The sequence below is a fragment of the Delphinapterus leucas genome, chromosome 9 (genome assembly GCF_059928025.1).
Source record: "Delphinapterus leucas isolate spDelLeu-1000000601 "Yukka" chromosome 9, BTC_Dleu_Yukka2, whole genome shotgun sequence".
Taxonomy (NCBI): domain Eukaryota; kingdom Metazoa; phylum Chordata; class Mammalia; order Artiodactyla; family Monodontidae; genus Delphinapterus; species Delphinapterus leucas.
Window position 1 is genome coordinate 44,561,339 of NC_143137.1, and position 23,807 is coordinate 44,585,145.

The following is a 23,807-nucleotide window of genomic DNA, read 5'->3' on the forward strand; positions in this document are numbered from 1 at the left end:
GACGAGGGGTCTGGGGAGGGGGAGCAATGAAGACGCAGCCCTGTGGGAATGTGGGCGCACCCGGCGCGGGGTGGATTGACTGTGAGTTGGTGCCAGTCCAGGTGGGGCTTCCTGTGGGGTTGTTTAGTTTGAACTAAACCTTCTCCTCAAGGATTTCTCCTGTTTCCACTGCCCAGCCGGCATTAGATAGAAACACATTTGCTTCCAGAAGTGAGTTAAACATTGATCATCTTATTTACAGCTGTGTTTCGGATTAGCATTCTCTCATTTTTCTGATTTACCAGGGCTCAACCCCAAACCACACTCTCGAAGGCTTCCTTCATTTGAATTTGATCTCATCACTTTGGGTTAAACATATTGGAATTTTGTACTTTGGGAGTTGCTGTCCCCAAACATGATCTTCCTTTTCTAAGAGCCCTAAATGAAAGGGTGGGAATCTGTAGGACAATTTTCCCCAATAGACAACCTGGCAGAAAAATTCTCTAGAAAATTTAAGCAAAAACAACTCCTTCCTAATTATTGGGTTATTCCAAGTAAAAGTGAGTTTATATTATTTCATTATTTTGTATTTTTTGTCCTGCCTTGGATCTTTGGCCAACCAGGAAAATAGAATTGTTGCCCATATGGATTTTCATTCTGTAGCTCATCAGTTAAGAAATATTTGAGCTAGTAAGAGAAGTTTCTCATTTTCTCTAATATCTTTCTTCTCCCCACCCCTTCCCCAAATAGTCTGCTGGAAAGTACCAGGAAACCGCAATTTATATATATCTTCTCATTGGCATTTACTTGTTAAAAATATGGGAAAGGCCATAAAGCAATCAGTATATATAGCTTTGCAAATCTAGGTTTTAACATGGGTATCATGGAAATGAAATCACTGGGAGAAATGGGAAGAAATGTACAAGGGCCTTCCATTCTCAGCAGCATCTAAAGTAGTTCATACAAATGATTTAAGACAGATTCAGTGGAAGTTTCCAGCTATATCCAGTTTTGTTCAGTCGGCACCCCATATGCCAGTAAAAAACAAAACCAGAGGATCATTCAGATCCTCGATCATTTCACGGATATTTGTGGCATTTTATCTCAGTCCACTTTCCCACGAGTGAGCCGCATGTGACCTGAACTCGTGAGAACATGTACTTAATTCCCTGAGTTTTGCTGTGCACTTTTTTTTTCTGAGCCTGTCCCCCAATCTCCTCTCCCTTGAGGGAACTGAAGCCTGAGAACCAACATTTCCAAAGCTATCTGTGCCTCGGCAGCAATAGTGACCTCAGTAAGGAAGGATGGAGACGGGATCTGATGGGATCTGGAACAGAGTGAGTCATTATTGCCCAGAAACCCTGGAGAACATTGCAGACAGAACTGGACTTCTCACTGTGTGTGTGGAGTTGTTGCATATTCAACTTCCCAGACCAGAAAATCTTCTTGTGCTCAACTGGGAGGTATCTTGCTGTCAACTTAGAGACTAAGCACAAGTTTTGGTTTTTCTAAGCCAGCTTGTTTGAATATTAAGCCTATTTATAAACCTCATTATTGCAGCAACCATATGGCTCTTACTCAAAGATACTTTAAAAAAGTGAAAGACTGCCAGGTGCTTCATGATTTAACCTCAATGCTTAATTGACTCTCACTCATCCAGGCTATCAGGAATGATGCCCAAGTCATCTGTTTGACTTTGGAGTCTGTGAAACTTACATGTGATTGTGGGTATGCCCAGTACTTTGCAAACTGCTAGCCATCAAAAAGCAAACAAAGCTCTTTAAAAGCATCCTGCATCTGCCACACTGTTGTTTCTTTTTTGCTATTTCCTTGCTGTCTCTACTCTGCCCTTAGGTCCAAGTGTACTGTGGCCAGAATCACTCCTTATGCTTGCTTAGTTTCCTCCCTTCTCTCCCAAACTGGGGCCAAGAGAGGTAAAATGAAGTGCAGGGTCTTGAAGTTCAAGGTGTAGATGACACAGCCATGGACAGCTTTGGGGAACCTTTTTAAATATTGGGGGTCAATGCTCTTTGCTCTTTGATGATACTCCCGTCTCAGTAGCCGCTTGTCAGAATGTGATCAGCTGGACGTAAATGGACTGAAGCCTTCCAGGGGAGATTTTTCCAGCTTATCACTTCCCCTGTTCTGTACACATGCATGCACACATAACATGTACACACTATTTGATATTTCTTGGGCAATCCACGATTTCGTAGACACATTCCAGAGTTAAACAGACATGGATTTTCAGTGAAGACCAGGAGTCTTTTAATTTGCCTAACAGGTAAATGGTTGTGGTCAATCAGTAATTCTAGTTATAGCATGATATCTCTGTGCTGAGTTATAACTTCTAGAGCATGCTTAGGGATTCTGTGTAAGCAACTCACTGGGCTTCAGTTTTTAGGGAATTATCGATAAAAAGGTTTTTTCTTAAAGATAATTTGAGATATTTCTAAGGATTATCATGGTGTCCAGTTCCTAAATATCTAATTTTACTTTCTTTTTTTCCTGCTTTCTGAGCAACGACCCAGCTTTGACATTAGAGGAAAGTATGTGGGTCTGCTAGGCTAACAGGGACCACTGCTGGCTGGGTGTCAGAGTGTATACAGCCTGCAGGCTCCCTGGGGAGTGTGGGGAGCGAGGAGGGCTGGGCAGAGTTTCAGTTCCTCCTCTGCTTAGTACGACTGAGATTAGCACCTGCTTTCTTTGTGGCTCAAGTGTTCTAAGATGAGGAGAACTGAGAGTATTCAATTTTTCTACTTTAGAAAACAATCTTAAACTTCTTTTTAAAACCTTTTTAATCAATGAAAGCCTTTTTTTTCCAAACAAAATTTGGAAACCTATGGAATTATAATACCATTATTACTTAGGCAGTACTATTGTTATAAATACAGTAGCTGACTCGTTCTTGAACGTTACTGGTTGCCCGACACTGTGCTAAAACTTTACATTCATTATTACATTCAACTCACATCAACCTGTGAAGTGCGTATTATTGTTACCCGGATTTTACAGATAAGGAAACTGGTGGCTGGGAAAGTGATGTAAGTTGCCAAAGGTCACATAGCTTATTGGACACAGTAAGTTGAAGAAGGGATTTAGCTTAGGTAAGTGATCCTAAACACTATACTGTAATGCCTCTCTTTAAAAAACAAATGAATAGACAAACAATGCCATGTATGTGTGTGTGTGTGTGTGTGTGTGTGTGTGTGTGTGAGTGAAGGGTAGAGGGCATTCCGGGGAACAGAGTTTGCAAAGTGCTCTAGGCTTTCATCCATGCGGTTTCCTCAGCCTGGCCTTGTGAAGATGGCTTGCCTTCTGCCTCAGTGTGCAGGTGTGCTCTCTCCATCTCCCACACTGCCGAGATACCAGAGCACAGCAGCTCCTGGTCATTCTCTGTGGTCTGAATTAGCTCAGTCTAGCTACGTGAATCTTGAGACTTGTGATGTATTAAGTTTCAAAAAATTATAAATTTAAAGTAAGTTTGAGAAACCAAAACAGAAGATTTAAAAACATTCCCTTTGTCCTTAAGGTTATGAATCAGGGGCAAATTCTGTTGAAGTTCTTAAAAACAAAAGGCCAAGAATAAACTAGGTTCTTTTCTAGCTCATTTCCTGCGTTTGGACGGAAAGAGCCCAGTATGTTCTGTGGTTGGTTTTGTTTGTTTTTGTCGAGTGTCTAAATTTCCTCCAGGCATCCTTTGACTTCTTTGACTAATTTCCTCAATTTTCTTTGAGGGCTTCAGAGTTTGCTTTCTGTCTCAACCAGTTCAAGGTTCTGTATCCTTAGAAAAGTTACTTAACCTCTCTGAGCCTCATTGCCATCAAGTATAAAGTGAGGTAAACCTCCTAGGGTCTGTAGGAGGTCAAAGTGAGTTAATTTATATAACAGACATGGAACAGAGGAGATGCTCAACAATTGTGAGCCTCCTCTCCAGCTTCCCCCCACCAGCCTTCTCTCATTGCATTCCTCCTGTGTGTAGAAAACCATGACTGTGGTAGATGGTCTCATTGCTTGTAGTAACTCATCACTAAACAGAAAAAAAATGAGTAGAAAGAAAGCATTTTGATCAGTGTCTTGATGAATTCACTCATTCACGCAACAGCAGTATATTGAACAGCTGTCATTTGTCAAGCACCATGTTAGGCAAGGGAGAAATGCTACCAGATAGTGGACAAGCTATCGATCTTGCCGTCAGCATAACAGATGAGCTCTGGCCACCATGGAACACACAAGAGGGATGATCCAGTTTGGGAGGCCCTAGAAGGTTTTCGTGAGAAAGTGATGATTCAGCTGAAAGCTGAAAGCTGAAGGATAAGTAGGACTCAAGCCTCACCATCTTGCCCAGTCAAGATGATCTGTGAGTAGGATCTTGAGTAGAGTAATTTCCATGGATCTGTATTTTCTCTTGTGCTTTAAGTGCTGACCTTCCAGCTCCAGTGTAAGATGACACTGTTTGGGTTGGGTGTCTTTGGACATGGGGGCTGTCTGTCTAAATGGGACAAGATGGGAAGGGAGAACTTCAGAATCTGTGAAGTCAGGAATGCATCTGTGAAGGTGGGGAGTGAATGTTGGGAAGGTGAGTTGGGCTGAAAATAAGATTTTTTGGTCTCTCTCTTTTGGGTCTACCAAATGCACAACCCATGTTTTGATATGTGTGGGTGGCAGCTACAAATGATGTATTTACTTTGCCAACAGACATTTGTTGTGTACGAACCATGTGCCCGTCGATGTGCATGCCCTTGGGATAGATACAGAGACCCATATGACAGGACCCCTGAGCTCAAGAAACTCAAAACAAGGCGAAAGGGTCCTAAACCTTTTAGAATTCCCCTTACATGGCATGCATGGTACCTGGCAAATTCAGTGCATTGTGTTCTCTGAGATCATTCCTCCCATTTTATAGATGTGGAAGCTAAAGCTTGCTTTAGTGTAGAGCTTGTCTGAGTCTCACAGCTAGAGAGGGAGAAGTTGGATTTTGAACCAGGTTTATCACATTCCAGAACCCTATTGTCTTTCCACAAGGCAATGCAACAGGTGACCCCTTCTCTCAGGTGTCATCTTTTAAAAAAATGTATACATTTTATTACATTTCTTGATTAGCTCAGTACTTTTTAGCCTTAGAACCTGCTGTCTGCCTCTGAATCTGCCTGGGCTGAGCTGGGCTGGTTTGAGGTCATTAGGCACGCCCTTCTTACCTGCTTGCCCACGTACTTAACGTATTCCTCCTTGTTGAACTCCTGCCCATCAATCAAAGCTACAAAGCTTCCTGAGCCACCCCTTGTCTTGGTTGTTATACTATAACACTTTTGGTAACATGTATTAATTTCCTTTTTTAGGGTTCAGATTCTTTCAGAGAGTAGATCTTAGTAGAGTTATTATGAGTATTAGTGATGTATGTTAAGTGCTTGTTACTAGTAGGTGCTGAAATTGGAAGCTATTCTTAATTTTGTTCATTTTGATGCACTCAGCGTTCCCAGCAGTGCCTTTTTTTTTTTTCGGTACGCGGGCCTTTCACTGTTGTGGCCTCTCCCGTTGCAGAGCACAGGCTCCGGACGCGCAGGCTCGGCAGCCATGGCTCACGGGCCCAGCCGCTCCGCGGCATGTGGGATCTTCCCAGACCGGGGCATGAACCCGCGTCCCCTACATCGGCAGGCGGACTCTCAACCACTGCGCCACCAGGGAAGCCCCCAGCAGTGCCTTTTTATGATCCTTGGCAAATGTTGGCAGAATTCTGTGGAAGCCAATAGCAAAGGTTGTCTTCTTCTGGCCTCTGAAGATACACTCTGTTGACAGAACTAGTTGAGTTTCTGGGTAGGAACCAGGGGCATCCATCTGCCCCAACTGCCCCCTTACCTTTGGCCCTTGCACACTATCACTGGGTTATTTTCCAGTCTTGCCAGAGACTCCCGAGCCCGGTTCATTAGACAGCAGTTCTAACGAGGGCCAAGGGCATGGGTCACACCCACAGCTCACTGTGGTCTGTGCCTGTGGATGAAACCTCTGCCTTTGCTACTGCCTAGAGCGTGTGAGCTGTCACTGCTGGGGTGGGGGGGTGGTCCAGGATGGTCAGTGCACACCCATCACAGCTTTTGGAGGGAGTGCAAAACACGGTTTTAAGCAGTGGGATACGGTGGGGCAGCATACAAAGAATCTGCCTTTGGGGAGCTGACATTCAGGTGGGTTATCTCATTTATTTCTCACCACGAGGTCTTGAAAGAGGTGCTCTGATTATTCCCACTTTACAGATAAAGAAAATGAGGCTCAGAGGGGTTGAATATCTGGGCCAACACTGTAGAGCTGAGTGCCACAGCCAAGATCGGAACACAGGTAGTTTGCTCTCAAGCCCAAGCCCTAACCCATCTGTTAGTTGACCTTCCTCCCTACATATATGATATAATTCAAACATGTAAATATCTCTGTATATTCTTTCTATAGATGTATATATCTGTATATGTGACTGTATATGAATATTTTATAAATTTTTATAATTATTCTAATTATAATCATAATGCTCATTTAAAATAGAAAATATAGAAAATTCATACAAGTAAAAATAAAAGTAATGATTCATTAACCTACTACCCTGGGCTCATGATTATCACTTTGGTGTTTTTCCTTATAGATAAATAGGTATCAGTACCTCTCAGGTCAAGATCACATTGCGGGTTCGGTGCTGCATGCTGCTTACTTCACTTAACATGTCACACTGCCATGTATATTTTCATTTAAACAGAGATGTCACAGGTCATAGGGATTCTGAATTTGAAACATCTGTGCCTTCTTGTAAAGCATGTGTGACATGTAGCTCTATTAGCAAATCAGTAGCTTGGCTTCCTGGTGCAGTGACTGTAATGGGAACGTCGGTGTGGAACCAAGGACAGCTGCATTGCCCTTCCTGGAGATGCTACCGGGAGATGTGTTTTCCTCTCCCAGCACTTCCTTTCCTGTAATCCCCTGCATTGAAGAGTCTTTTAAAACTCTTTTGAGGGTCTTCAGAGCCTACAAAAGCTGACACAAATGTGAAAAACGTTGGGATACACTGGAAAATAAACTTTTATGGCCATTTCCTCCTCGAATGCCACTGTGACCCAGGTGAGATTACCAGGGCCGATGTGACCTCCATTTGATAGATTAAGAAGCCCTGCACCCAGTAGATTTGCCCAAGGCTAAGTGAGGACTCTAAATAGCAGAGGTGGAGTAGAACTCCAGCTACTTGTGCTTCCTGGGGACCTGTTCTTCCAGGGGCCTGAGCCCACAGCTTAGCCAGTAGCAAGTTCCTGATTCTGCTCTCACTATTTTGCTTCTAGACTTTCTCATTGTCCCTTTTCTCACGTCTTCCTTCTCTGAAGACCTTATGTCTGGTCTTATGGTTTAGTTGCATGATTACACATTTACATTTTAAAAGGCAGGTCTTTAAAGGGACCTCGGTGCTAGCTGATGGGGATAATAGTAACAGTAATGACAGTACAAATAGCTAAGAGTTGTGGGCCATTTAATATGTGCCAGATACAAGACACGCTTCACAGCCTCTGCCCACTTACTCCTCAACAACTCCATGAACGTGGTGAATGAAGGGCTGATATTTGAACCTGGATCTTGCCATCTTTAAGGTCTGATCTCAACCAAGATGCTACAGTGCTCTCAGAGGGGAAAGAGCAGAATATCGGGGGCAGAGCCATTGAGCTCTTGGGATGCTATGTGTAGCTGATAAGACTATGATTCTCTGCATCCAACCACAATGTAACACAATCATCCAAAACTTTTAAGTGGGTTTTGAGACCCACAAGCCTCACAGAGAGAACTTTCTACAAAGTGCTCACCTCTGCGTCCATCCCCGCTGAAGCTATCTTTTTCTAACCTACCACCTGCCGCAGGCTCTTTTCTGATGTGTGTTTATGCTTCTTTTCCCACAGGAGGAAATATAAGAAAACGTCCCAGAGGTAAGAGCGTCCCTCTGAGAAAGGGGAACTGGTTGGTTGACTCCTTTGTGTCACGACTCTTCGCAAGTCTGGCTCATGGTGGACGTTCATTGTAATAAACAGCCTCTCAGGCCCTTCTCAGCGAGTTGCCTGCTTTATCTTCGAGTCACTACTGTTTCTGTAATTAAAAATTGATTGCATGCGTTTAGTGTGGCACAGTAAGTGTACACCTTCACAGGAGAGTGGATCCAGTGGCTTAGAAAGCTTGTTACTGCTAAGTTATCTAGTGATTTTATTAAAACCTTTGACCAGAGTGGGGCTGGGCTGAGGGCATGTGTAAAGGATTATAGGTGGAGCAGAAAAGGTTTGCAAATGCATGTTTAGTGTTTGGATTCTCCTTTGCCTGATTTGCTGACAAAATGCTATTGAGCTCAAAACATAGATACAAATTCCTTTAAGGGAAGTCTTTTGATTTAACCATGGAATGGGTAATTTAAAGTAGAATATCATCTGTCTTCACCCTCCATTACTCTGTTTTATTGAGAAGAGTTTGGAAAGCACATTCCAAAGAAATAGAGTTGCTTAGACCTTCTGTTCGCCAAGCAGCAGAAAGCTATGGCTCAGTCTAAAAGTCTAGTGTCTGCTTTTCATGGATTGACTTTGGTATTATGGCTTTAAACAGATTATATGGGATCAAAAATTGCTGTTGCAATTAAAATCTTCCAGTAGGTTTCAACAATGGCACTTTCAGTGACGACTTTAATCTGACCTCTCCTAGTGGGTCTCATCTCATAGTAGAGGCTCCTATGTCCTGTGGCTTCCAAATAAAGTCAGTAATCCAAAGTAGTGGTGCCATCATTTGATGTGCGGCGTGGAGGTGCACAAATCATTGAGAGAAAATGAACTAAAACTTTAAAAGCTTCCTAGACGTTGCTATACTTTTCTACACATAGTGAGCTTATACAGATGGCTGAAGAATTCTGTCTTGTTCGGGTTCATCAGCCTCATGGTAGTAATTGCATGTGAACCACTGAGCAGGGCGTAAATTAATCACTCAGATTAGAGGGCATAATAGTCTTTAGTAGTAAAAGGTAATTTATCATTTTCACGTGTAGTTAACTTGGGGTATGACATGTTTCAAAGTTGCCTCAATCTTATTTTAAGGGGAGATAAATAGACAGGTAAGAGGGAGTTTCTCAAGAGAACTGCTCAAACCTGTCAGGTTTCAAATCACTGTGTCAACTTTTTGGGAAAGCATATGTTTGCATATCTGATGTGAAGGCTGTTGCATTTTTATGTCGATGTAAAAAAAAACTGGTTTGTATCAGCTTTATTGAAGTCTTAAAAGTGCAAATTAATAGAGGCTTGGTGTGAGCTCTTCTGCTTTTAATCACATGCATATTCTCATGTGAAATATTCCATGTCTACTAATTTATCATTGAGTAACAAACCATCCCCACACTTATGGCTTAGAACAAGGGTTTTACTTTGCTCATGATTTTATAGGTCAGGAATTCATGAAGGACTTGTCTGGGTGGTTTGGATCTGACCCACCTGGTGTCAGCTGGGGCTGGTGTGGATGGAGGATCCACTTCCAAGATCGATTCTTCACTCGCGTCTGGGGAGCTTCGGTGCTCCTTCTTTCTTTCTCTCTCTCCACATGGCTTTCATCCTCCAGAATGTCTCCAGGAGTTTGGGCTTCTACTGCATGGTGGTCTCAGGGGTGTTGCACTCTTAGCTGGCTTCCTAGGCCACGTGTTCCAAGAGAAAAGGAGTGGAAGGTGCTAGTCTCCCTGAAACTGGCTTAATGTCACTTCTTCTGTATCTTATTGGTCAAGCTATTGCAGAATCCACCCAGAGTCAAGAGAAGGAGATATAGATTACATCTCTTGATGGAAGGGTATTAAAGAATTTGAGGCCATTTTCATGTATCAAACCTTCAACCTTTATCAGAATGATCTTGCTTGAGACCTTTTCTAGGGATCTGTAAATTTGGAGTATGTGGATACCTCATTTGATGAATGGTAGACACTTTTAAATATATCTTGATACCCTGTCAGATGCTGGTCTGTTTGAATATATGCTTGTCTATTGGATGATTCATTTGGACTGGGAATAGCTGTGGTTCCTTTTTCATGTTAAGGACAGGCGTACTAGTGTGGACTCAACTGGTTAGTTGAATTCTAAGTGCGGTTATTTGGATTCAGTCAATAATTAGTCAGGTAAAGTTGGTGGCTTCATGTAGGAAAACTAAATGACACAAATGCTACATTAAAAAGCTTTAGGTCTTGTAGGTTTGCTTTGGATATAAGGGGAAAAACAGCCCAGGATACAAAAATAATCTACCTTTGTTTAAACTTTTCTTGCTAAGTTTCATTTCGTTTTACTCATGTATTTATTTACCTTCTAAAGCCATGTTAAAGAAAAAAAAAATTGACTAGCTTTCAAAGTCATCATTATCCCACTACAACTCAACTGAGGTAGATATATTTCTTTAAATATTCCATAAAGTACTAGGCAGATTTTAGTAACCCACAAGAATATTTTTTTAACATCTTTATTGGAGTATAATTGCTTTACAATGGTGTGTTAGTTTCTGCTGTATAACAAAGCGAATCAGTTATACATATACATATATCCCCATATCTCCTCCCTCTTGCGTCTCCCTCCCTCCCAGCCTCCCTATCCCACCCCTCTACGTGGTCACAAAGCACCGAGCTGATCTCCCTGTGCTATGCGGCTGCTTCCCACTAGCTATCTATTTTACATTTGGTAGCGTATATATGTCCATGCCACTCTCTCACTTTGTCACAGCTCACCCTTCCCCCTCCCTGTGTCCTCAAGTCCATTCTCTAGTAGGTCTGTGTCTTTATTCCCGTCCACAAGAATATTTCGATGATAGTGATTCTACTAAGTCTCACTTTTAGTGTTAAGGGAAATGTACTCATGTCTTTCAAGACCAGAATTTCAACAGAAAGAGTGATGTTATAAGTACTCTTTACTGGGTTAGCAAGGGCACCTGTAGGTAGGAGGTAAGCTTCTCCCTGAACAACTTTATTAGATTGGGCTTTAAATAAACACAATTAAGGGGAACCATCCTTTTGCTTTCTGAATGGGGCTTGTCCACGAAGGCCAATCATTTCAAGAGATTTGCTGAAGTGGTGAAATGGTAATTTGAAAGCTAGAGGGGATTACACGAGAAACCTGCTTCCCCATAAAATTCTCATCAGGTTGTTTTCAATACAGCTGCAGCTTCAAGTTATCAGGTCTGGCTCTGAGAAGTTTGTATCTTTGAGAAAGCATGCCAGACCATGTACAAAATAATCACAAATATCTATAAACAATCTAATATTTCGGGGCTGCCCCTGAAGAAAAGAATTTCTATGAGGGATGATGTTATAAGCTGAGTCTATATTAGAAGAGCTTCCAACACACACACGTGCACACACACTCACTCCCTGTTTCAATGTGCTAGGGAATCTGTGAATGGTCAGCACAATTAGAGGCAGATGTACAAATAAAGACATATCCACAAACCTCAGGGACCTCCACAGACAATTGTTCTGTTTTCATATGTGTGGGCGGTGGAAATACTTTGGTCAGGATGGCCAGGGGTCGGAGTTTTAAGGCCACCAGATAGCAAAACTCTCAGTGGCATGAAGGTTTTTGTTGGTTTGTTTGTTACTAACCCTAGCTTTGTTAAGATCATTTAAGTAGAAGTTCTGGTTCTGACTCTGTCTGATTTACTCATTTTATAAATCTAGACATTTCTGTGAACAGTTAACTTTAGCCAAAGTTGTCTCTCTTTTTGTTGATAATCGTATTAGATTGATAGTCACATGCATAGCACTTTACAAAAATCTCCGATTTTAACAAAAGTTTACTGAATACTTACTGTTGCCATACACTGAAATAAATACCGGAAATAAAAAGGTACATAAAAAATGGCCTCTGTGAGGAGGTACACAGGCTTGTAGGTGTGACTGTGAAAAAATTATAATAAAATTTGGTAATACTATAATAGGTGTAAATACTGAATGTCATTGGGAACAATTAGATCTTTGGGGAGGATTCTTACATTATCGCATGCTCTTCTTTCACTAGATCACAAAAGAGAGCTGACAGTATTTTTTATCATTCATGGTGCTTGAACGTATGGGCGTATTAAAGTCTAATGGGATAGTTGAGAATTTCTTTTCTTCATGTTTTCAGTTATTTTAAACATGTATGTTTTGCTGATTCTTTAGGCTTTTTCTCAAAGGGGCAAATGGCTCAAAAATATTCTGGACATTAGGAGGAAGACAGCCCAGGATACAAACGTGTGGAAGTAATTGACAAAGTGCATCCTGCACATATAGATAACAGAATGGCCTCTATCTGTTGCAAGGCATAACAAGGAGTTATTTTTTTCCCTCAAGTGTCTAATGCCTTCTTTTACTTGGATTTTTATGTGGCTCAGTAATCACACTTGATAAGCCCAATAATTGATTAAATCCAGCAAATGATTTCTTTAGTCAGGTCTGCCCATGTCGTCCTTCATGAATCAGCATACTTAATGAGTCATCAGCAGAACCTCCACCTTTGCTGTTAATAATAGATTGTCTTGTGTGGGCGGGGATGGGTAGGAAGGTGAGTGGATATCACCCTTTGGCAAAGCTGCCTTCCAAGCATTCGTATTCTTGTGTTAGCAGGTGCATCTTTTGCTGAACTGTGTCCCGTTTCATTCCAGACATATTAAGACTCATTGGTGAATCCTGAAGCTCTTTTGGCGTCACTGACATAGACTCAGTGGATGTTGTCCCCTACCTTTGTGGTAAAAAAAAGACAGCCAGATAACTTGTGGGGGAAGTTAAAGGGGTGATAGGGTATATCAACGCACATATTTGTGCATGCTTATGGATAACCAACCTTACACACTACTACTTACTCAGTAGTATTGACATTTAGAGCCCAAGTATTAGTGGTGAAATCAGGGGCAAGAGGATCTTCTAAGAAATAAAGTCCTTTAAAAAATATTTTCCAGGGCTTCCGTGGTGGCGCAGTGGTTGAGAGTCTGCCTGCCGATGCAGGGGACGCGGGTTTGTGCCCTGGTCCGGGAGGATCCCACGTGCCGTGGAGCGGCTGGGCCCATGAGCCATGGCCGCTGAGCCTGCGCGCCTGGAGCCTGTGCTCCCCAACAGGAGAGGCCACAACAGTGAGAGGCCCGCATAACGCAAAAAAGAAAAAAAAAAAAATTTCCTATATGTAAAATTCTCAAAGTAGCAGGAATGTATGCATCAGCTGTGAGAATACGTCCAGTTTATGTTCCAAGTTTGCCAGCTGAGCCAGGGTGACTTTACAATGAATGGTGGCAGACAGAATGCCAGAGAAAGGAGCAAAGTGGTCTGGTTAGGGCACAAATCACAGATGGACACTGAGAATTAGCCACAAAGGCTAATGCCCAAGGGAGTTAACATGGGAAATGGCCTACAAGTACTGTGATTTCAGGTGAAACAGCCAGGGGAGAAAGGAGGGTGATGGAGGGTCCACATAGATAGTTTGGTCAGATTTCAAAGTATCAGGCAACTGCCACTCATCATCCCTCACTCACTCATCAGCCTTCTTAATAGATCAGCAGGAGTCTGGGCAGCACAGGTGCAGGGATCTAGACTCAGAGTCTGTGTAGCAGGAGTTGGGAACGAGGTATGGCGAGAGGGTGCTCTCTCCCTCAGAGGAGGAGTAAGTAGCTCCGGCACTGAGTCTGGGTGGTATATTTAGACACTAGTAACAGGAATGACCTTGGCATCGAGCTGTCATTTTCTGAATCAAGCGGATTGTCTAGGCACAATTCAATCTTCTTTTCTCTTCCATCTTCAGGTCTGATGATTACTACCATTCTCCCACTCATCCAGGATCAACACCTTTGAGTCCTTTTATATGAGCTTCTGTTGTGTGTGTTTCTTCAGCTTTTCCTTTTTGTTCTCCCCTTTCACCTGTGATACGTGGGTCTCTAACAGGGGTTGGGCTTTTCCTCCTCACTATTTTCATTCTCATCATCTCGGTCCAGTCTCATTATCCATCTCTTAGGGTCTTGAATAGCCTCCTAACCACTCTTGGTCTGCTGGTTTCTTCATCTCCGTTCTGCTTACCCATGTCTGATTCCTTTTTCCACAGTGTCTCTGATGGTGTCACATCTGTTTAGAAAAAAGCAACAGTAACTCAACAGCAACAAACCTCCACTAGCTTCCTTTCAGCTAGTAAAGACTATCTTCTTGTCTGGGATTTTAAGTGTTTCTTCATCTACCTCCATCTCAGTTTTCCTGTTTGTCTCTGTTATGCTCTTTCATTCACCCTGAGTTCCAGTCAAGCTCCACTCCTTGCTGATGGTCATATTTGCCTTGTGTTTTCTATCATCCCTTCTTCATTAACAATCTTTCCTTACATTTAGGTCTTTAATCCATTTTGAGTTTATTTTTGTGTTTGGTGTTAGGAAGTGTTCTAATTTCATTCTTTTACATGTAGCTGTCGGGTTTTCCCAGCACCACTTATTGAAGAGGCTATCTTTTTTTTTTTTGAATTTTATTTTATTTTTAATATAGCAGGTTCTTATTAGTTACCTATTTTATACATATTAGTTATATATGTCAAACCCAATCTCCCAATTCATCCCACCACCACCCAATCCCCGCTTTCCCCCCTTGGTGTCCATACGGTTGTTTTTTTTTTTTTTTTTGCGGTATACGGGCTTCCCACCGCCGCGGCCCCTCCCGTTGCGGAGCACAGGCTCTGGACGAGCAGGCCCAGTGGCCATGGCCCACGGGCCCCGCTGCTCCGAGGCATGTGGGATCTTCCCGGACCGGGGCACAAACCCGTGTCCCCTGCATCGGCAGGTGGACTCTCAACCACTGTGCCACCAGGGAAGCCCCGTCCATACGTTTGTTCTCTACATCTGTGTCTCTATTTCTGCCTTGCAAACTGGTTCATCTGTACCATTTTTCTAGATTCCACATATATGCATTAATATACAATATTTGTTTTTCTCTTTCTGACTTACTCCACTCTGTATGACAGTCTTTGGTCCATCCACCTCACTACAAATGACCCAATTTTGTTCCTTTTTATGGCTGAATAATATTCCATTGTATATATGTACCACATCTTCTTTATCCATTCATCTGTCAATGGGCATTTAGGTTGCTTCCATGTCCTGGCTATTGTAAATAGTGCTGCAATGAACATTGTGGTACATGACTCTTTTTGAATTATGGTTTTTCTCTGGGTATATGCCCAGTAGTGGGATTGCTGGGTCATATGGTAGTTCTATTTTTAGTTTTTTAAGGAACCTCCATACTGTTCTCCATAGTGGCTGTATCAATTTACATTCCCAGCAACAGTGCAAGAGGGTTCCCTTTTCTCCACACCCTCTCCAGCATTTGTTGTTTGTAGATTTTTTGATGATGGCCGTTCTGACGGGTGTGAGGTGATACCTCATTGTAGTTTTTTTTTTTTTTTCCAATATCTTTATTGGAGTATAATTGCTTTACAATGTTGTGTTAGTTTCTGCTATATAACAAAGTGAATCAGCTGTATGTATACATATAACCCCATATCCCCTCCCCTAAGAGTATATGTTTAGAAAACCAGAATTCCAAAGAAAAGTCACATGCACCCAAGTGTGCCCGGCAGCACCATTTACAATACCCAAGATGTGGAGAGAGACAAGATGTCCATGGACAGATGAACAGATAAAAACCAAGTGATATATGTACATAGTGGTATATGACTCCGCTGTGTGAAAGAATGAAATCATGTCATTTACAGGAATATAGATAAACATAGGTAAAACATAAACATAGGTAATCGTACTAAGTAAAGTAAGTCAGTCAGAAAGACAAGTATTATATGCTATCACTTATAGGTGGAATCAAAAAATACACACCACTGAAATCATTGAGAAAACATAAACAGACTCAGGGACGTAAAAAACAAACATATGGCTTTCCTGGCGGCGGGGACGGAGGTGGGTGTGGCGGGTCCGCGCGGCCTCAGGGCTGGAGCCGGAATCCCCGCCCGCCCCAGCTCCCGCCGCCGGCCGAGCCCCGCGCCCCGCGCCTCCGTCCTGGGTCCCGGTGGCCGGAGCTGTGCCCGGGTCCGCGGGACAGGCGGACTCAGAGGTCGCTTGTGTTGGGGAAGGGTGCGGCGAGGTTCCGGCGCCTCCGCGGAGCATCGCGGGTCGGGGGCTAGGGGCGCCGCCGCTTGCTATGCTCTCCACCCTTTCCCGGCTCTGAAGCCGCGGCTGTTGGCCTGTGAACTATGTACAAGAATTAGTTGGGTGCATGTCATTCTTCTTGGCATCATTGTGATTTTTTTTTTGAGTAGGGACTATGCTCCCCCAAGGCATGATGCCTTGGACCTCATTAGTATTTATTAGTGTGGATTGAATTTATGAGTGTATCAGATTGGGATCCTTCATGTATTTCGACCATGGGTCAGAAGTAAAGCCAGAATTACCAGGTGGAACTGCGGGTAAATAAGCTCAGATTGATAAATGATTCATACTTGTAGATCACCACATACTCCCACACTCAGGCTCTATTTGGCCCTCACACTGGCCAGGGTGGGGACCTATGAGGTCAGCAAGCCAGATGGCATGCATGGACAGGAATCAAAAAATATGCAGTTGCTTGGATCATTGACTCTGCTTTTCTGTTTAAGTTCTTTCAATACGGGTCTCTAGCTTTGGGTGGAAACTCAGAGTGTTTTTGTTCTACATCAGTACTTCAGTCTCTACCTTTCCTCCATTCGAACCATTAGTCCTGGAGATGTTTAGTGCAGTGTCAATGTATTTGTTTGTGGTGCATTATTCTGAATATTTGATAACTGTGTGGTGTGCATCATTTGACTGTTCTGTGGTGTTTTGAGAATCATTTTCTTAGATTGCCTAATAAGACCTAAGTGCTTCTTTAAGACTTCAGCAGCATTCATGCTGGGCATGTCACTGTGCTTCAGAAGTTAAGCCCAGACTTTCAGTTGCCCAAATAGGCAAGTCTATAAATCCCTCCTAATCCCAGTAGCCTTCAATACTAAAGAGGCAGAATTAACTTGATTGATTCAATCATTGGTGAGAGCTTCCAAATTGGGACCAAGTCCAACCCCAACAGCAGCTTAAGAGGCAGCTTTTGGAGTATTGGGAGACACTGGGTCCACTAGTGTAGATCAGAGTTTCTTGACCTTGGTACTATTGGTGTTTTCATCGTAGGGACTGTCCTGTGCATTGTAAGGTGTTTTGTAACATCCCTGGCCTCTACTCACTAGATTCCAATAGCAAATCCCCTATACCTAGTTGTGACAACCAGAAATGTCCCTTGGGGGGCAAAGTCATCTCTGGTTGAAAACCACTGGTATAGATGAAAGATTAAGAATCAGACTTGTATTCTGTCGCTAGTTTAGCTTTTCAGTTTACTCCTCTCTGATCTCAGTGTCCTCATGTATAAAGGGATGAGGTTGAACACAAGAATTTCTGTGGTTCCTTTTGGCTCGAGAATGATACTCTCTGATTCTAATTACTAAGGTTTTCTACAGGAAAACGGAGACCACCAAACAACATTTCCAGTGATGATAAGCACTCTGTGACTTATAACTGAGTCATTGGGGAGGAGCAACATTGCTGATTAGCATGGAGGTCATTGGGCAGGTAACATGGTCTGGCCTCATAGTGATGGTCCTTTGGCCACCAGCCAGATTACCCATGATTCAGATACTTCCAATTTCACCTAAATAGTGTGAACTAATCATGAGAAGGACATTAAAAGGACAAATGCCAAAACATAAACTTTGGCAAAAACATAGATATGTCTAAAAGGCATTTTATTGATTAAATGTATTGTGTGTTTACCATGTGGTAGGGCTTCACATGCATTATCTTATTTAATCTTCACAGTGATCCTTTTACAGATGAAGAACCCAGGGAAAATAAGTAACTTGACTGATGTCACAAAGCAGAGAAATGGTTGGGCTAGGGTTTAAAGGCAGGTATTTGCGATGCTAAAAATGTCTTGTTTTTTTTCCATTCCGGTGGTTTTATAATTTTTTACAGCTGTGGAACGTCCCCGCCCCCAAATGAAGCAGCTTAAAGCTGAATAAAATCACAGGGTCAGAGAAATACGCCTTTTGGAGTTCATTTCCCTACTCTGCCAATTTTTATTTTCTCATCAAGACATTTTACATCTGAAATTTTTCATATTTGGCCTCAACCCACAAGCTGAAGTTCTCAGGAAAATTCAATGAAGACTTAAAAAAAAACCCAACAAGCAACAGTGATATTTAAATAATGTGATTGAAAGGGGAAAAATCCTTCACCTCTACCACCAGGTTTTTTTTCAAAATCGTCTGTTTTAGTACTTAACTGCTTAAGGTGCTTTGGAGCAATGTAATCAGTCATACATGAATACATAACTCTTTATGCGTAAAAAGTAAACAGCAAAATAGAATCAGATAAAGGAAAATCTGTCCTGTATTTTTCTACCCTCTGATTTAATATGATAATGCCTTTTCAAAATTCATGAGATCGCTGCTTGAATTTTTCCCTTTGTCTCTGCACAAGTAGAATGACTCTCTGCACTGTATTGTTTATTCCCATAACTTTGAGGAGAGGGAACCTGCATGAAAATTCCTAAGCAAGCTGGAGGGAGTAGACTAAGCTGAGAATGTGCTTTGGAAGAGGCATGTCTGTAGTCTTTGCTCATCCATGAAAGAAGGGCAGAAAGTTGGGTCAAGAGCAGGAGTTTGGAGTCACCCATTTCTAGATTGAAATATGAGTACTTACCAGAACCTTTGTTTCCTGTAGGTCAGGTGAAAATAATGATACTTCCTAGGGTTCTTGGGAGCCCAGAATGATACAGTATATGTGAAGCACATAGGAAGGCTTTGGTACTTGGAAAGTGCTTAGTCACTGAAGGCTCGGGGGATCCCTCAGAGAGAATCCAGCATTCAGTGGCCACTGTGCAAATGGCTTGCACTATGAGACAGAGCACGGTAAAGTAAGGGAACTGGTAGGAAGCAGATGGCCCTGCTTTTTAGGGGCAGGGATTGTGTCTTTCTTACTGACGAATGGAATCAGCCTTAACCAAGTGATTGGTGACCATCTTTTGGAAAGAAGGTTGGAGTAGGTGGGGTAGGGGAGTCCTGTGCAAGGTCAGCAGCCACTGGGACATGGGCCTTAATTAGGAAAAAAAACTTGGAAGGGCCCAGTTGGGTGTAGTCATGGAAAATCTTTCCACAGGAAGACACTCATAGTTCCTCTTCATATTTAGTTTTCTTTTTTGAGGGAAAATATATGTCCTTTAAACTATCACAGAGTGAATAGCACTATGTTATATTGGTTGATGGCATGCCTTCTAGACTCAGCATGCCTGGCTTCTAATCCCTGCTCTACTATTTTAAGTATATGACCTTTAGTAAATTCCTTAATTTCTCTAAGCCAGTGGTTCTCAAGTGGAGGCGATTTTTCCCTCAGGGGACATTTGGCAGTGTCGAAGATATTTTTGGTTGTCACATCTGGGAGTGGGATATACTACTGGCATCTAGTAGATAGAGGCCAATGATGCCGCTAAACATCCTACAATACACAGAACATCCCCACCATAACAAAGAATTATCTGGTCCAAAATGTCAACAGTGCCAAGGTTGAGAAACCTTGCTCTAAGCCTTACTTTCTTCATCTGTACAGAGGGAATAATAATAGTACTTACCTCATAGGGTTGTTGTAAGGGTTAAATGAGATAAAGATTAAACACATTCAAGTGCACTTGCTGGCTTTTAGTAAGTGTAAAGAGTATTTTTGCCGTTATTATTAACATTACTATTTTGACCTATGATTCATTGTTTATGTAGCAGATTTATGAATTCTGTTTCATAGTTTATGGAGCTGACATATACAACTTTACAGGTGTTTAGATGCATTTAAATTTTATAAGGAAAAAATTTTGAAGTACTTTAAATCATGCATTAAAAGACATTCTGAAGCTGTCTTGAAGGGATAGTATTGTTTGGCGTATGTATACTCTGTGCTGAAACAAATCAGAAATCATAAGTTCTACATGCTGTTATAGTCTGTTAGACCTAAAATCACAGATCTTAAAAGAAATAATTTGATATTATTGCGTATTGTTACATAGGCAATAAAACAGAACAAATTTACTGAGAAATCAAGTCCCACCTCTTACATGCGGGGCTAGAGAAGGTTAATTATCATAGTAATCTGAGTGAAAGCTGGTAACTACAAAGTGAGCCTCAATATAAATTGGGATGGATTCCTACTTAGTACACAAGACAACAAAAATTGATATTCATACAAGTCCAGAGCCAGTGCAACACCTCTGAAAGCTTGGCTCTATCTGGAGTCACAGCGCAAGCTCCTCTCTGCTGTGAGTTTGTGAATTGCAGTGCTCAGCCGCTAGGGGATAGGGTTGCCCTTGTTGTCTTGTTGCCCTCTGATATAAATACAAATGGTTGACTTCTTAATAATCAGCTTCTTAATCTTTCAGGTACGTTTTATCATTTACATCATAATCAAGAGTTTCTTAGAGTTAGCACAACAATTAAATAGCTTAAGAAAAGAATGTGATGCGTGCAACGTGGACCCTGAGGTGTGTGATCACCTCTGCTGGTACGCCAAGTCCGTAATTCCAAATAACGTTGTCATGATTTTGTGATAATTTTACTAATTCTAGTGTACTATGTTGTTAGTAAGAGTAATATATTTGCTAGCTACCACTGCTCACTCATGGCCCATTATTAAGAAAGATCGAAAATTAACCCTTTTGGTAATGCAAACAGTGCCTGTTTGATGGGTAAACAGAAGCCTCATTCATTAGAGGTCATAGTGCTCCGCCTTGGGAATGAAGTTACTTTATAATAACAATACCGATGATGGTGATGCTGGTGGTGATGGTGATGACGATGGTGGTGGTGGCCCACGAGCACAGCTAATCATTAAGACTGTAGCTTACGCTCGTTAGATCACACTAACTTCATACTTTTGCCTGTTTGCTTTACATTTGCCCCTTTCCCCTGCTGATTTCTCTGCGTTGAGAAATGTGTTCCGAGAGCATGATTTAGGGATTTGACAGATGAGGTTCTGATGAAGCCATTGTAAAGCTAAATTGCTTTTCATTTAGCACCATTATTTTGAATAGAAAGAAAATTTCCTTAAATTAGTCTCTTATGTGGAAAATGAATCACGTTTAAAGGGTACTTTTGATCTTTAAATTGGTGGGGTGGAAGGTTCCTCCTCCTTGATATCAGTGACTTACTTCTGCCACTGGTTTGCATGGGACCTTGTAGGGACATAATTACACCAAAAGTCTCTAAGCAAGACAATACAGCATTGGCACTCAGAGCATAGATTTGGGGGTCTGAGAGGCCTAAATTTAAATCTCATTTTCACCCCTCCTTAACTTTGTGATTTTTCAGCTGGTTAAACATAAATATTCTCAGGGTATGGCCTACTGATAGTACGTAACTCATAAGGTTGTTGATAAGGATTAAATGAGACAATGTATGTATCGTATGTGACCCAGTTCTAGGTATATAGTAAGTGCCTAATAAATATTAGCTGTTAATATAATGCCCTGCCTTCCAATAAAAATTAACGGCCACAGAATGCCATTCTTCATCATAATTAAGAATGAGACCTTGCATGTTCTCTGCAAAACTTGACCTCCCTCAAGGACTTATTCTACTTGCACAGGAGGTTAATTCTTCATGATCGCATGTGGCAGAGGAGTAGTTGGAATGGCACCAGCAAATTATGGGCAGGGGGTGGGAGAAGTTGCCGCCTTTTGCTTCCGGCTGATCCACAAAGCGTGAAGATAAAGTACAGGTCTGTAGAAAGAACCTAAAAGAAGGAATCCAGCCATTTTAGCCAGAGATTCTAGGTGTCCTCTGTTCACTGCTGCTCTCTTGGTCCCTGTATTCATTCTCAAAGAGGTCCTGCAGTGCACAGGTCAATGGGCAGACACCTAACACACCCACCAGAGTTTTTAGAAAGGGAGGTCAAGTATGCAAAATGAAAGCCAGTCCACGTGGTTTGCATCGACAGTGTTATCGAGAGGTTGAATGAAGAGTACATGAGAGGTGTTTAGTTTTAAAAATGAGTTCTACCACAAGTATTGAGTAAAATCAAGTTAAGCATATTTTATTTATGGATGTAGACTTTGGCCTGACTCCACTTGCGGACTCTTTATTTCACTTCATGTTTACTGAGTGTCAGGTATGTGATGGTCAGGTACTGTGAGACATTCAAAAATAAATAAAAAGAGTAAGATGTGGTTTCTACCCTTTCTACCTTACCCTTTACTGAACCCAAACCCTGCTTAGTTTGGGTTCAGTTAAGGCTTTTGCTGGAGGTGATGCCTGAGCTGAGACTCCAGGATGAATAAGCGAAAATAGGCAGATGTGGAAAGGTCGTATGGGTATTTATGTAGAGGGAATAACATGAGCAGATAGTCGATTTTAATCAGTTTTGTTATCTGAGCTCCATTGTCTGCTCTGGCTTGAGTGAGGTTTGGTATGACAGCTTAAGGCAGGGTCACTGTGCTGTGGGTATCCTTGTGGGTGAGCCTCGAGCCTTAGCTGCTGCACAGAGAAGTGGATAATCACTCCTCTCAGGGCTGCAAGAAAAGGAAAGAAGACAGTTCATAAAGACTTCTCTACTTGAAGGCACGCGGTGTGGCCACCTGGGCACTGTGGACCTATTGTCTCTCAGAATGGCTCATCCCAAAGAAACTAAGAGTCACTTCAAAACAAGAATCAAAGGGCGGATTTAAAAAATCTCCTACATCTTCCATAAGGGAGTAGAAATTAAAAGTAATGATGAGAAGTGTTCTCTATTTTCTCAAAGAGTTTTTGTAAGGCTGGTATTTTTCTTTCTTCTGTGTCTGGTAAAATTTATTAACCAAAACCATCTGGGCCTGCATTTCTTGTGGGAAGATGGTATTCAAGCAATTCTCAGATGATATCAGGATCACCAGGAGAGCCTGTTAAAACACAGCTTGCTGAGACTGCACCCCCAGATTCTGATTCCATAGGTCTGGAGTGGGGCCTGAGGATTTACCTTTCAAAAAGTTCCCAGGTGTACCTGATGGTGCCATTCTGGAGAACCACGCTTGGATAACCACTGCCTTAATAGGAATAGGGCTATTTGGATTTTCTATTTCTTCTATGTCATTCTTGATAAGTTGTATTTGTCAAGAAATTTGTTCATTTCATCTGTGTTGTGATATTCACTGGTATAATGTTACTTACCATCTTTTTAATGTTTGCAAAATCTGCAGTGGATTTCATTCCTGGTATTGGTAATTTGTGCTTTTTTCTCATTATTTCTTGATCAATCTCGCTGCTTGTTTATTACTTTTGTTAATGTTTTTAAAAACCTAACTTTTTCTATTGATTATCTGTTTTATATTTCATTGCCTTATGTTATTTTGATTATTTCTTCTGTTTACTTTGGATTTAATTTTCTAACTTCTTAAGATGAAACTTAGAGCATTGATTTTAAACTTTCATCTTTTCTAATACAAGCATCTAAGCTATACAGTTCCCTCTGAGTTCTATTTCTCCTCTGTACCTCCCTGGTACCTCATCCATACTTGTAGTGTTACAATTGTCAACTGGATTCTTGTTTCTCTCCGTAACAGTCCGATAAATTCCTTCATAGAAAAGACCCTCCTACTCATTTTTGTCTCCCTAATAAACTCATAGGATGAGTATGTTGCAGCAGGTGGATGCGTGAATGTGTTCGATCTGGTGGCTTAGATGCTTCCTCCTTTGTTCTTGTTTCTTGCATGTGTGGTTGTCAGACAAAGGAACACCAGTTATAGGAGGAAAAGTGGTGTTTCTGAAGCAAGCTATGTGAGAGTAGAGCTG

The 23,807-nt window shown here is 41.8% G+C and overlaps 1 protein-coding gene across 3 annotated transcripts in view; it reads left to right on the top strand.

Annotated features, from left to right (window-relative positions):
- Positions 1 to 23,807, top strand: part of PDE1C (phosphodiesterase 1C) — a 279,453-nt gene that overhangs the window by 9,794 nt on the left and 245,852 nt on the right. For all 3 annotated transcript variants that reach the window (XM_089917542.1, XM_089917543.1, XM_022583887.2), the window contains exon 2: positions 7,896 to 7,922. In XM_089917542.1, coding sequence (XP_089773668.1) covers positions 7,896 to 7,922 — 27 coding nt within the window. The remainder of the gene's footprint in view (positions 1 to 7,895; positions 7,923 to 23,807) is intronic.